This window comes from Populus alba, chromosome 14 (assembly GCF_005239225.2).
Source record: "Populus alba chromosome 14, ASM523922v2, whole genome shotgun sequence".
Taxonomy (NCBI): domain Eukaryota; kingdom Viridiplantae; phylum Streptophyta; class Magnoliopsida; order Malpighiales; family Salicaceae; genus Populus; species Populus alba.
In genome coordinates, this window is record NC_133297.1 from 3,126,328 (window position 1) to 3,140,848 (window position 14,521).

The 14,521-nt window shown below is 39.1% G+C and overlaps 1 protein-coding gene across 1 annotated transcript; it reads left to right on the plus strand.

The window, feature by feature from the left end:
* The first annotated feature begins 2,423 nt into the window (after positions 1-2,423).
* On the plus strand, positions 2,424-4,589 carry LOC118034182 (xanthotoxin 5-hydroxylase CYP82C4-like). The gene is made up of 3 exons (XM_035039410.2): positions 2,424-3,377; positions 3,694-4,084; positions 4,117-4,589. Exons 1-3 carry the CDS (start codon positions 2,424-2,426, stop codon positions 4,266-4,268), a joined length of 1,497 nt encoding a protein of 498 aa, XP_034895301.1. The 3' UTR covers positions 4,269-4,589.
* Positions 4,590-14,521: the final 9,932 nt, after the last annotated feature.

Here is a 14,521-nt window from a genome sequence, read left to right on the forward strand (position 1 = left end):
AGAAACACAACCTAACCCTAAACCTGTCTCTACCAAGCCTGCCGCCCCCCTCCTCTCAGCTGGTTTTTGAATTTTTCTCCCCAGTTTTCTTCTCCTAAAAGACCCCGGCCAAACAGCCCTCATTCTACCCAAAGAAGCCGCCCCCTCCGGTTTCAATTTTTGGAACCTCCAGCCACTGCTCACCAGTTTATTCTTCTCAAAAAACAGCCAGTCGCCGGCCATCTTCTTTGATTTTTTTTCTCCCCGGAGGTCGGCCAGTTCAAAGCCACCAACCTCAGCCCCTCTCTCCCAATAGCCGTCCCCCTCACCTTGCTGTTCTCGCCGACCACCTCTCCATTTTCCTTGCAGGAGAGAAACCCACCGGAGCAGCCATCATCGTTTTCCCACCGAGAACCAGCCACAGCTCTTCTTCCCCTGCTGCTTCCCCCTCCACCGATCTTCCTTCGACGGCGTCTCCTCCAAAATCACAGACCCGACCCAGCCTTCTCTCCTTCAGCCGACCTCCAGCAGCGGCAGCTTCTGCTCACAGCCGACAGACCCAGCTCATCTCCATCGACCCGGGAACCGGCAGGGCTGATCCCATCGCCTCAGACCCACAGTCTCCATCTCCGGCTAACAGCAGTTCTTCTTCCCCCGAGCGACGGCCGAACAACAGCCTCCAACGGCGGCCCGCAGCAGCGCCGTTCACAGATCGGCAGCCTCCGCCACTCGTTGCTCCGACTTCCAACACCCCCCGCCTCCGACAGAACCACCAGCTGAAGAAGAAAGAAGATCGGGACAGATCTGAGAAGGGGAAGACAACTAAAACAGATTTGCTTGTTGTGATTTTTGGGTGATTTGCAGGTAACGGCTTTGCTCACAGCCGACTGGAGGGTGAAGAGGGAAGCAAGACATTACAGATCTCCCCACGCCTCTGGATTTCGAGGCAGCGCGTGGACCCACGCGCCGCCAGTGCGCGGCGGCGCGTGGGAGGACGCGCCGCCACTGTTCATTCTGTGTCAGACGTGCCTTCAATGCAATTTCGGGAGTTTTAGGGACTGTTTTGTAAATTTTAAATTATGTAATGTAATTTTTATTTATTTATCTTGAATTTGTATTTGTATTTGGATTTTGTATTTTGTATTATGAATGTAACAAAAAAAGAAAAGAAAAGAAAAGAAAAGAAATACAGTGAAAGTGTGTGTGTGTTTTGTATTTGTTTTATGAATTTTGTTATTTTATTTAATTTTTTTTTTTAGGATAAAATTGCAAATATGTTAAAGAAGAATTTAATATTTTGATCGGATCACGGTTAAGAATTATTAACTTATACGTAAGTGATATTTCTAATTTCCGATGAAAAGACAATTATTAAAACTTCTTTAACACATCAAATTCGCGAAGCAGCTTACCTCAGGTAGGGTGTGTTAGGGGTGCTAATACCTTCTCTAACCACAACCAGTCCCTTACCCGCGATCTCTGACAAGACCAGTACATCAGGTTTCCTAGTAGCCCTCAAATTACTAGGTGGCGACTCCCAACGAAACAAATTCAAGCAAACGCAACAACAACAACGAGATGATAAATCGCCAGCCGATGCCGCGCGCTGATTTTTTTTGGGGTGCGACAATATGATGGAACAAAAACATTATGTTCTGGCTATAGTCAAATGTCATTAAAATATAGCTCACTGGGGAAACAAAGGCAGGCAATTGTGGTTGAGTTGTAAGAGAATGTTTCAACTCTTAAACATCTTATATTTTGCACTGTCATTAATTTAATGATAACTCTCCACATTGTGATTTTCGCTAAATTAGTAGCTCACATGCATGAGCTTTGAATATAAAAAAGAAATTTATTTCCTAGATTTTATTGTGTTGCAGTATCTGCAGCAACCTGATGTGAAGAACATAGTGGCATGTTAAGGTGGGCATGATCCCTGCATATCAGTCATGTTTGCTGACCAGCTCTCCCTCCCCAGGTAGTACCTATGTTGTGACGAAACTGAACCAATAAAATATACTAAACAAAGTCGACATTGTAGATCAATAATTATAATGTCTAGAATAGAGAAACTATTTCACCTAATAGTTTTTTTTTTTTGTTGATGTAAGATTGAGTTGAGTGACTTGATCATGATATCGTATGCATTTGAACTTCTCTTCTCATCTTGCAAGAAGTCATCTGTCAACATGTTGGTTGGAGAAACTGAACAAATTTAAATCCTTACTAAGAGTGAACGGGGATCGATAATTTATTATGAAAGCATACATCAGAATTTTCTGTTCTCATAGACACCCTCGCTCACAGGTGCAAGCCAAGGCCCTTGCCACAAACTGTTAGGAAGTGGCCTGCTTCTTGCTGAATTTAGTTGAATTGTTGTCTGGAGGTGGCTTATAAATTGACTGGGATGTTAGTTTCACAATTGTGCATCTCTATAGAACATGGATCCTTCTCCTCAATTAATTGCGATTGCTTTGTTTTTTTCATGCATACTTCTCTACAATGCACTGATTAAAAAAAACAGTATTAAAGGTAACCAAATTAAAGAGGCTCCTGAACCAGCTGGAGCATGGCCAATTATTGGCCATCTACATCTGTTAGGTGGGGGTGATCAGCTTCTTTACCGAACTCTTGGTGCAATGGCTGATAATCATGGTTCAGCATTCACTATCCGTCTCGGAAGTCGCCGGGCTTTTGTGGTGAGTAGTTGGGAGGTAGTGAAGGAATGCTTCACAATTAACGACAAGGCGCTAGCTTCACGTCCGACTACAGTTGCAGCAAAGCATATGGGCTACAACTATGCTGTTTTTGGATTTGCTCCATACAGCTCTTTCTGGCGTGAGATGAGAAAGATCGCAACTCTTGAACTTCTTTCTAACCGACGGCTTGAGATGCTTAAGCATGTTCGAGCTTCTGAGGTTGACATAGGGATAAGGGAGCTATACAATTCGTGGGCTAACAATAGCTCCAGTCCTGTGGCTGTTGAACTTAAACAATGGTTAGAAGACTTGACACTTAATGTGGTCATCAGAATGGTGGCTGGAAAGCGTTATTTTGGTTCTGCTGGCGCCTCTGATGATGGAGAGGCAAGACGGTGCCAGAAGGCGATTAATCAGTTCTTTCGTCTGATTGGTATTTTTGTGGTTTCAGATGCACTTCCATTTCTTGGGTGGTTGGATTTGCAGGGACATGAAAGGGCAATGAAGAATACAGCCAAAGAGTTGGATGCTATTCTCGAAGGCTGGCTGGATGAACATCGCCAAAGGAGAGTTTCTGCTGGAATCAAGGATGAGGGTGAGCAGGACTTCATCGATGTGATGTTGTCACTTAAAGAGGAAGGCCAACTGTCGAATTTTCAGTATGATGCAAATACCAGCATCAAGTCTACCTGCCTAGTAAGTTGATATGCAAAATAACCATGGAATACAATTTACAGAGCCAGTTCAAACAATTTTTTTTTTGATGATGAGAATAAAAAAACTAATTGCGAATTGGAGTTTGCCAATAGTGAGATATCAGGTTTTCCCTGCCATTCTCATCTCAGATTACCTTTAATTGGGATGGTTCACATTTTGGGCCTACACTTAAATAAAGTGGTTGTTGGAATATATTAATTTCATAATTCATGCCCACGAAGTATTGTAAAATGTCCGTAGGACTCCTCCAGGTGAAGATAATGACTGAATTTTTTGAGTTCATCATTTTTTGCAGGCTCTTATCCTTGGTGGTAGTGACACCACAGCAGGCACACTAACCTGGGCCATCTCATTACTTCTGAACAATCGCCACATGTTGAAGAAGGCACAAGAAGAGCTAGACCTCCATGTTGGCAAGGATCGGCAAGTTGAAGATTCAGATGTCAAGAATCTTGTTTATCTACGAGCAATCATCAAAGAAACCCTCCGACTATATCCAGCTGGTCCCTTGTTAGGACCCCGAGAAGCAATGGAGGATTGCAAAGTTGCTGGTTACCATGTCCCTGCTGGCACCCGCTTGATAGTAAATGTATGGAAGATTCAAAGGGATCCGAGAGTTTGGACAAATCCATCTGCATTCCTGCCAGAGAGGTTTCTCACTAGCCATGGAGATGTTGATGTTAGAGGCCAGCAGTTTATGGAGATGTTGATGTTAGAGGCCAGCAGTTTGAACTCATTCCTTTTGGTTCTGGTAGGAGGTCCTGTCCAGGTGTGTCGTTTGCACTCCAAGTCCTTCACCTGACACTTGCCCGTCTTCTTCACTCTTTCGAATTGGCTACCCCAATGGACCAGCCTGTTGACTTGACTTAAAGTTCAGGTTTAACCATTCCAAAAGCGTTCTTACCCCACGCTTACCTCCCAAGCTCTATGGCTATTGAACCGAGCACTGAAGGAAGGTTGGATGCCATTTAAATTTTAAGGAAACAAAGGAGTTTTTGGACCAGGTAGTTAATAATTGTTTCTACTTTGTTATTGTCTGTTGTCTCGTGTGGAAACTTATCTTGATCGATCAGTATGTAACGTCCATTTATATTTCAAGCACTGCTGTAGTCTCTGCTGTCCGAATTTGTGTCTTTTTTAGGTTGGTTAGTTAGTGTTTGGTTGGTGAATAATATTGATTAGAGTGGACTAGAGAGGATCGAACAATGTCTTATTTTGTATTTGATTGATGATTTGGCTTCCCCACCATTCCGAGTTAAAAAAAAAATAGAGAAAAAATTTATCTAACTTAACCCGGTGAAAAACTCGGGTCAACTTGCAACATGAGATAAAAAAAGGTAAAAAATCCATTAATTTTTTTTCACATATATTATTGGTCAAAATAAGGTTGATTTAATTTTTTTTCTCAATTTAGATTAACCCATTGACCCTCACAAGCCGTCACTCAAGCTTATTCCCAAGTGGACCATCGACTAAGATTTTTAAAACTATGATAATAATTATTTTTATTTTTATTTTACTTCGGATAAACCCGTGTTAACCATCCCGATCCATGGTTTGGGCCTTTTCCCCAAGTCAACCCTTTAGTTGGGTTTTTAAATTATATATAACAATTTTTATCCTTATATTGAATATGAGTCAATAGTCAACTTGGGCCTGGCCCCTAGTTGACACCCGAGTCGGTTTTAAAACTATGATAATAACCACTTTTATTTGTATTTTGACATGAATCATGGTCAACTCAGGTCTAACCCTAGTTCAATTTTCCAAGTTAGGATTTTTAAAACTATATGATAACAACCCCGATTTGTAATCTCGGTTGACTCCTAATTGAGTTTTAAAACTATAATTATAATAATTTTTATCTATGTGTTGACCTGAATCAACTAGATTAATTCCTGTATTGAGAATTTGACAAGTTTATTCTACTTTTTTTAGTGAGACCAAATTTCTCCACCAGAACAGTCTTGAATAAGAAATTTTTTTTTTTGTACTATATTAAAAATACACAAAAAATGTCACAAAAAAACATTATTTTGTTCTAGTCTGTTATATATTATCTAACATACCAAACCCAATCTTATTGTAACATATTTTATGTGTTTTTCATGAATTCCCTTGGAAGACATTTGGATCATGCAAGACACAAAGCTCCTTTGTTTCAGCCTTTCACCGAGTTTAGAAATCACAAATCACCCACAAACTTTTTTATGAATAGATTATAGAATAAAATAAACTATCATATTCTAATAAAAATTCTAAATAATCATTTAATAAGAATAGGATCTAATTAATTAATTAAAAAGAATTTAAATACAAATCTTTTTTAATCTAGAAAACGTCCTTTTCTTGTTTTAATTAAGGGTTCTAACTCACTAATTAAATAATAATTCTAAACACAAATCTTTTTAATCCAGAAACCTTTTTTTATCTCAAAATGAGTGTTTAGCAATGAGGGACTACATTTGAGTCTTTATAAGTAAAATTAATGTATTTAACCCTACAAGCTATTATTCATTGATATTCAACACACAAGATTCTAAATAAATGCCCTTACTTTAAAAGAGATTTATAGGAAGAAGATAATTCATAAATTATTTTATTCCAATAAAGACTCTAAATAATAGTTCAATAAAAATTCTAATTAACTAGTTAAATAAGGATTTTAAACACCAATTGATATAGAAAACCTTTTATCATCTCAACAGTTTGGATACACTTGCAAGACATTTGGATCTTGCAAAACTTAACTGAGCAAGGGAAGGTTTTTCTCTATGATTTGGTGATTGAATATAGGAGGAGGAGTATGGTCACTCTGCCTGTCACTAAGAATTTATGCTACTTTGTTAGTGGAATTTGAATTGGCACAGGCTCTGATAGTAGAATCATAAGCAAACTGGACTGTGGCGAGATGACTTGCCATTGGCAGCTATCATCTTTTTCCTTTAATTTGGATTGGTCTTCGATGGAGAATGATGCCACAGCTAAATGTAATTTTTTCCCCCGAAACATGGTTGTTAGACTCGGTTTGAAGATCAATTTGGAAAAGAATATGGCTGGGCTGACTGTGTGTTTGTTCAAAATTTGATTCTTTTGTTAAATTGTTTTTTGATAGTAGGTTGACATGAAAGATAAATTTTAAAAAAGATAAAAAAAATATTAATACAATATGTTGAAACCCATTTTTGTGGTACACCCCACAAATAAAATAAAAATAAATAAATAAATAATAAATTAATTTTTTAAATAATAATAATAAAAAAATAAACAGAGTCGTTTTGACAGACATTGTTCATCTCTCTTGTTGTAACCCATTTTTTGGGTCCCCACACAAAAATAAAAAAATATATAATAATAAATAATAATAAATAATAATAATAATAAATAATAAAATAAATAAATAGCTGGAAGAAATTAGAAAAAATAATAGGCAGGCAGGAGCACTCAGGAAATGGTCAGAAGATTTGATTAAGGAAAATAAAAAAAAAATACAAAGATTAAAAATTTGACAGTATGATGAGAGCCCTGTTGGAAAAGAAAATTCAATTTGAAGAGAAAAGTCCAAAATTGGATGTTTATGGACTTAATTGGATTTTATTGCGAGTTTAATTGAATTTATAGAGGGTTTGATTGCAAAGAAAAATTGATTTTTAAAGTCAATTTGGGCTTTTAATTGGAAGAAATTAAAGTTCTAGGTCAAATTATATTTTTTAAGAGTTGATTTGGTTCAAATCAGGGGGCTTAATCGCATAAATAATTGAAGTCTAATGGCCAATTAGGGATTTAATTGAGAATATCCGAAACCAGGGACCAAATTGGAGAAGGCGCGTAAGTATAGGGGTTGCAATTAATAAAAATTAGGGGGCTAAATTGAAAGAAATTAGAAGTTTATTGATCAATTGAGAGTCAAATTGTGTAAATCATAGACCAAGGACTGAAGTGGAAAAGGCGGCCAACTATAAGGGTGGAGATTGAAGTTTTCGAGGATGCAATTGAAATAAACAGAAGATAATGAAGGGCTGATTTGAAAATTGGCGCGTTCTGGGCGCCTAGTTTTATTTAAATGAAACGGTGCGTTTTTTGAACGACATTGTTCCTCTTTCTTCTTCCCCTGGACGTGCATGCAAGGGAAGGCTACTTTTTCTTCTTTCCCAATAGGATTCTAATATAGGATATTGTAATCATTACAGTTACTCATGTATCTATCAGCATAGGATTCTAATATAGGATGTTGTAATCATTACAGTTACTGCAATGTTCTACTGCCTCTATATAAATAGGAAGGTTGGCTAAGGCACAACCCAGCACATTCCATTATTCTCAACTTGGTATCAGAGTTACAAAACCCTAAAATAAATTAAATCTACTTTTCTCACAGCCTCCCAACCTCCCTTCTTCAATGGAACAACCACCATATACATCTCCAAATTCTGCAGCACCAGCAGTCCAGCTTTCTTCTTCTGCGACAGTGCAGCCCTCTTCTCTTACAACGCCTCCTCTGCTTTCTTCTACTGCGTCACTGCCTGGATTCTCCTCTGCCATGGCTGGTGAACGCCTCCTCTTGCAGCCCATGTTTGCTGCCTCTACTGCCGCAAGCATTATCTCCCTTTCTCACACTCATCAATTCATCTCCCTCAAATTAACAAACACCAATTATTTATATTGGCGTATGCAAATGCTGCCTTATCTCCTAGGCCAAGGAGTTTTTGGTTTTGTTGATGGCTCAAACACATCTCCATCAACATATGTTCTTGCCCATGATGGTATCTCTCTTCAGGTAAATCTGCTTTTTCAAACCTGGAAACAACAGGACCAACTCATTCTAAGTGCTCTTCTTTCCTCCCTATCTATGGAAGTTTTGCATCTTGTTGTTGGCTGTCAAAGTTCTTGTTCAGCTTGGGGAACTCTTGAGCGAGCTCTCGCTTCCACCTCCAACTCTCATATTATGCAACTTCACGGCTCTCTTCAGGATCTTAGACAGGGTGATGAATCAGTAACTCAATTTATGCAAAAAGTGAAGGCCTTATTTGATGAATTGGTCGCTGCTAGTCGGCTAGTTTCACTTGAAGATTTCAATTTATATGTGTTTTGTGGTCTTCGGGGAGAGTTTAAAGACTTAGTTACCAATCTTATTACCAAGGCTGAACCTTTATCATATGCAGATCTTCACAGCCATCTCCTCACACAAGAATTTCTTCACAAATCTTCTGCTGCCATACATGCTCCTCTGCTGCCCACACCCAGCATTCCATCTTCTGCTCTTGTTGCGCAGCACCAGACTTTTAGCAATTCTGGCCGCAGTGGGGGCCGCTTCAACCGTGGCTGGCGTCCCAACCATTCCAACATCAAAGACAACCGATTTGCTGGCTCCAGACCTGATCACCGCAGCTTCCAAAACTCCTCCTTCGGTGACAATAGGCAGGGCTCTTGGCAGCGTAATAGGGGGCAGAATCCACGCTGCCAACTATGTCAGAATTTCGGCCATACAGCTCCCCATTGCCCTCAATTCTAGCAGTGAGGTTATGGCCAACAACCTACTGCCAACCTGGTGCAGTGCAATCTCTCCTCAACCGGTTCTGTTGATTAGTTTCCAGATACTGGTGCCAATCAACACGTCACACCTGATCTTGCCACCTTGACCGCTTCAGAATCGTATCTTGGTAATGATAATTTGCATGTTGGTGATGGTAAGGGCCTTCCTATAATCTCATCTTGGTCATACAAAAATATATACACCACATCGTTCTTTCACCTTATCTAATGTTCTTCATGTTCCTGCAATCACCAAACCTCTGCTCTCTGTTCAGAAATTTTGTCTTGATAATAATGTTTATTTTGAATTTCACCCTCGTGTGTTTTATGTCAAGGATTTCAACACCCATGAAGTCCTTCTCTCAGGTCAGAGTAAAGATGGTCTCTATGCCCTGACCAAGTCTTCCGTCACGTCAGTTCCTCAAGCCTATTGGTCTCCCTGCACTTCTGCCTCTGCCGATTTATGGCATCGTCGACTAGGTCATCCTACTTCACGTATCTTTCAATTGTTAATCTCGAAAAATAAGATTATTTGTAACAACAAATGTCTTAATTTTCAATGTCAAAGTTGTCCTTTAGTAAAATCATCGCGTTTGTCTTTAGGACCTACTGGTCACAAAACTTCTGCTCCACTTAAATTAATTTTTAGTGATGTATGGGGCCCTGCTCCTTTTTTTTCTTTAGATGGCTATCGTTATTTTGTTATCTTCGTTGATGCTTATACTAAATATGTATGGTATTATCCTCTCGTTGCCAAGTCTGATGTTTACTCTGTTTTTCATCAATTTCAGACTCTTGTCGAACGTTAATTTTCCTTAAAAATAAAATCTGTTCAAACTGATTGGGGCGGTGAATACCGAAAACTATCCACATTTTTTCAGACCATTGGTATTCATCATCGGCTGATTTGTCCCCACACTCATGAACAAAATGGAAGAGTAGAGCGTCGTTATAGGCATATTGTGGAAACAGGTCTTACTCTTTTAGAGCAATGTAAAGCACCTTTTTGATTTTGGAATTATGCTTTTGAAACCTCAGTTTATCTTATAAATCGCATGCCTACTGCTATTCTTGCCCATCGCTCTCCGTTTGATTGTTTATTTCAACGGTCTCCTGATTATCATTTTTTGCATACCTTTGGGTGTCTTTGTTTTCCTTTTCTGCGTCCATATAATAATCATAAATTGGATTTTCGTTCCTCTCCATGTGTGTTTTTTGGATATAGTTCCTCGCATCTTGGTTATCGATGTCTTGACATTGCATCTCACCGTATTTATATTTCCCGTCATGTCCACTTCCATGAACATGTGTTTCCATTTGATAATTCTGAACAGATTGCAAAGGTCTCCACCACAACCCCCACCCCACCTGCTACTGTCACCTTCCTAAATTTGCTAAACCACCCACCGCTACCCGCTTTCACTAGCCACCCAAACAGCCCACAACACTTCGCTTTGCCACTCCAAAACAGCTACCCGACCACAGCCTCCACCCATCCCTTGGCCATCATCTCATGCTTGTTTATCTAACCCTTATGATGCAGGTTCAGATCGTCAATTGGTCTCCTCTCCTCATGGTCTTGGGGAACTTTCTAGTCCTTCCTCTGCTTCGCCTCCCTGGCCAGCACTCCTGCAACTTCATTCTCTACCTCCAGCCCCTCCTCTGCTGACAGTCGTGTGCTTAAGGTTGCTTCTTTATCATCCCCTCCCGCTGGTCTGCAACTTATGGTTGATTTTTCTTCTTATCAGCTACCACAGGTCTCCTCGCTACAACCGTCTTCCCCTGCATCTCCACCAGCACACAGCAGACATCCTATGACTCTTAGACCGCGGCAGCCGAAGACAGCTAATCTGGGTGCTTTCGCTGCCGCTACTTCTACCTCCACACGAGTACTGTATTCTCCCTCTTCTAAACCTTTTGCATTCTCTGATGTTGACCTGTATGTAGTTTGGCATAATGCTATGTGTGATGAGATCGCCGCTTTACGCGAAAATCGCACTTGGTCTTTGGTTCCATTTCATCCTTCAATGAACGTTGTTGGCAATAGATGGGTATATCAGATCAAACGTTGTGTTGATGGTAGTATTGAGCGCTATAAAACGCGCCTTGTTGCTAGAGGTTTTACCCAGCAGGAAGGTATTGATTATTCTGAAACCTTCAGTCCAGTTATTAAGCAGGCCATTGTCCGATTGGTTTTCTCTATTGCAGTTTCATGAAATTGGAAGATTCATCATCTTGATATTCATAATGCCTTCCTCAATGGTGTTCTTACTGAAAAGGTCTACATGAAACAGCCTCTAGGTTTCGTTGACTCTTCTGTTGTTCCATCTCATGTGTGCAGATTGCACAAATCATTGTATGGTTTGAAACAGGCACCGAGAGCATGGTACACTCGTCTAAGTGATTTTTTGCTCTCCATCGGTTTTCGAGCTTCCAAGGTTGACACCTCTCTGTTTATCTTATCTGATGGTACTAATATATTTTATCTCCTGGTGTATGTTGATGATATTCTGCTCACGGGTAGCAAGTCTGCTATGCTCCATCACCTTATACAATTACTCAGCTCTGAGTTCAAGTTTCGTGACTTAGGTGTTGTTCACTACTTTCTGGGTATTGAAGTTCAGTCTACCAGTATGGGTTTAATGTTGCGTCAACATAAATATATTCTTGACATCCTCACCCGAGCTGGTATGACTTCCTGCAAACCAGTTGATACTCTAGTCTCCCCTTCTAAAGTCATTTTATTACCGGATCATTCATTCTCTGATCCTACACGATTTTGTCAAATCGTGGGTGCTCTTCAATATCTTACCTTCACCCGTCCAGATATATGCTTTGCTGTTAACAGAGTCTGTCAGTTTATGCATGCTCCTACAAATTCTTATTGGGCTGCTGTCAAACGTATTTTACGCTATCTTAAAGGTATGACATCTTATGGTTTCCATATCACTCGAGGCTCCTCTTTTGCTCTACATGGCTTTACAGATGCAGATGGGTTGGTAGTATTGATGATCGCAAGTCTATAGGCGGCTATCTTGTCTTTTTTGGTCAGACGCCGATTTTTTGGAAATCCGGCAAGCAACGCACTGTTGCTCGCTCCTCTACTGAGACTGAGTATAAAGCCCTTGCTGATGGTACCGCTGAAGTCATTTAGCTTCAATACTTGTTAACAGATTTGCAGGTTCCCTCAGTCTCTACCCCTCCCCTCCTGCATGCAGAACGCTATTCGTTCTGCATGCAGGAAAAAAAAAACAACAAAAACACAAACAATAAGGGGGAAAAAGAGCTTACCTGGTGCGGAGGAGGCGATGGCTTGCTGACCGGACTGCTTTGCTGGTGGTGCTATGGTGGAGGCCGGTGGTGGTGTCGTGGCACACGGACGACGACTCCCAGTAGCGGCTACTGTTGTTTCAAGCGGCGGAGAGAGAGATTCTTCCTCTTCCCCTCTCCTCTAGTTTTTCGTTTTTTCTTTCTTTGTTTCGTTAACCAGTGGTTGTCCCTTTTGTTCTCTTGGTTTTGTTTTTGTTTTTGTTTTTTGTTTTTTTAATTTTCCTCCCCGGTTTCAAGCTCCCCTTAATCTTTCCTTTCTCTCTCTATTTCATTCCTTTCTTTTTGGTCTCTCCCTCTTGGTTCCTCCTCTTTAGTAGTTGGCATTGAGTGCGGTACTTATAGGGCAAAGGGGAGCGGGGGTGTCCCTATCACCACCCTATTGCAGCGCATGGGGAGCAGGGCTTTGCTTCCCTGCCACGGCGTCAGGCGAGGTGACCAATTGGCGCGGCTTGCAAGGCACGTCCTCTGGCTTTCTCATTATAAGGGGGCATCAGGTTTTGGGCATTTGACAGAGCACGCAGGGAGAGAGAGAGGTAGCAAAACAAAACTTTTCTTTCTTCCCCTGCTGCATGTCCAGGGGAAGAAGGAAAAGGAACAGTGTTGTTCAAAACGACATTGTTCAGGTCTTTTTTTTTTTAACATGAAATGGCGTCATTTTGGATAAAACGGGCCGTTTCATTTAAATAAAACAAGGTGCCAAAACGCGTCAATTTTCAAATTAGCCCTCAATTATCTTTTGTTCATTTCAATTGCATCCTTCACAACTTCAATCGCCGCCCTTATAGTTGGCCGCCTTTTCCACTTTGGTCCTTGGTCTTTGATTTATGCAATTTGACCCTCAATTGATCAATAAACTTCCAATTTCTTCAATTTGGCCCCTGATTTTGTTAATTACAGCCCCTATATTTATGTGCCTTTTCCAATTTGATCTTTGGTTTTGGATTTCCTCAATTAAGTCCCTGATTGGCCATTAAACTTCAATATTTATGCAATTAAGCCCCTGATTTGACCAAATCAACTCTTAAAAATTATAATTTGACCCCAGAACTTTAATTTCTTCCAATTAAAGCCCAAATTGACTTAAAATCCATTTTTCTTGCAATCAAACCCTCTATAAATTCAATTAAACCTTCAATAAAATCCAATTAAGTCCATAAACATCCAACTTTGGACTTTTCTCCTCAAATTTAAATTTTCTTTTCCAACAGGACTCTCATCATTCAAGAATATACTGTCAACATTTCAATCTTTGTATTTTTAACCTCCTTAATCAATTTTTTCTGATCATTTTTTGAGCGCCACAGCCTCCTATTATTTTTTCTAATTTCTTCCGGCTATATATTTATTTATTTATTATTATTTTTTTTGTTATTATTATTTTTTTATTTTTGTATGGGAGACCCAAAAATAGATTACAACAACGATCATAGGAGAAAATTAAGGATTTCTTTTTTGGAGATTTCTGCTCAAAATATATATTTAAACGAAGAAATCAGCCGCCATCTCTTACCAATTCTTTCACCCTTACCTACAAATTGAATTTTCATCTGGTGTCTTTCGGCAAAGGAGAATTTTTAAAGAAAAAGAAATATATTAAAATATCTGCGAAAAAAATAATTTTAATATATTTTTAAACAAAAATAATTTTTAAAAACAATTATTTTTTATAATTCTATAAATTACCTATCGTGATCATTTTCAGTTAGATTGGGGGATGATCATTAAAATATATATATATATATATATATATATATTATATATATATATATATATATATATATATTACGGGCACAAGGAATAAAGACAAAGAAGTGAGATTAGTCTTCATCAATCGCGGAATTACTTTCCAATACACAACTCCACGGACAAGTTTATTGTAAAAACCTTTTCATTGTACCTCAGTCCTCAACAGTCGTAGGTTAAATATCTTTTTTATATGGAAAAAGTAGCCGCCTCGATTAAATGGATATGAAGACTTTCAAGTGGTATTACGAACATGAGTAGAAAATTAAGGATTTCTTTTTTGGAGATTTCTGCACAAAATATATATTTAAACGAAGAAATCAGCCGCCATCTCTTACCAATTCTTTCACCCTTACCTACCAATTGAATTTTGACCTGGTGTCTTTTGGAACAGGAGAATTTTAAAGAAAAAGAAATATATTAAAATATCTGCGAAAAAAAAAAATAATTTTAATATATTTCTAAACAAAAATAATTTTTAAAAACAATTATTTTTATAATTTTATATATTACCTATC

What these genes read in the sequence shown, in the direction of transcription:
- LOC118034182 (XM_035039410.2), top strand. Translation starts at nt 2,424, where the DNA reads ATGGATCCTTCTCCTCAATTAATTGCGATTGCTTTGTTTTTTTCATGC. An exon ending in GCATCAAGTCTACCTGCCTA is followed by an intron (nt 3,378 to 3,693) that starts GTAAGTTGATAT and finishes CATTTTTTGCAG; the next exon opens with GCTCTTATCCTTGGTGGTAG. An exon ending in TGGAGATGTTGATGTTAGAG is followed by an intron (nt 4,085 to 4,116) that starts GCCAGCAGTTTA and finishes TTGATGTTAGAG; the next exon opens with GCCAGCAGTTTGAACTCATT.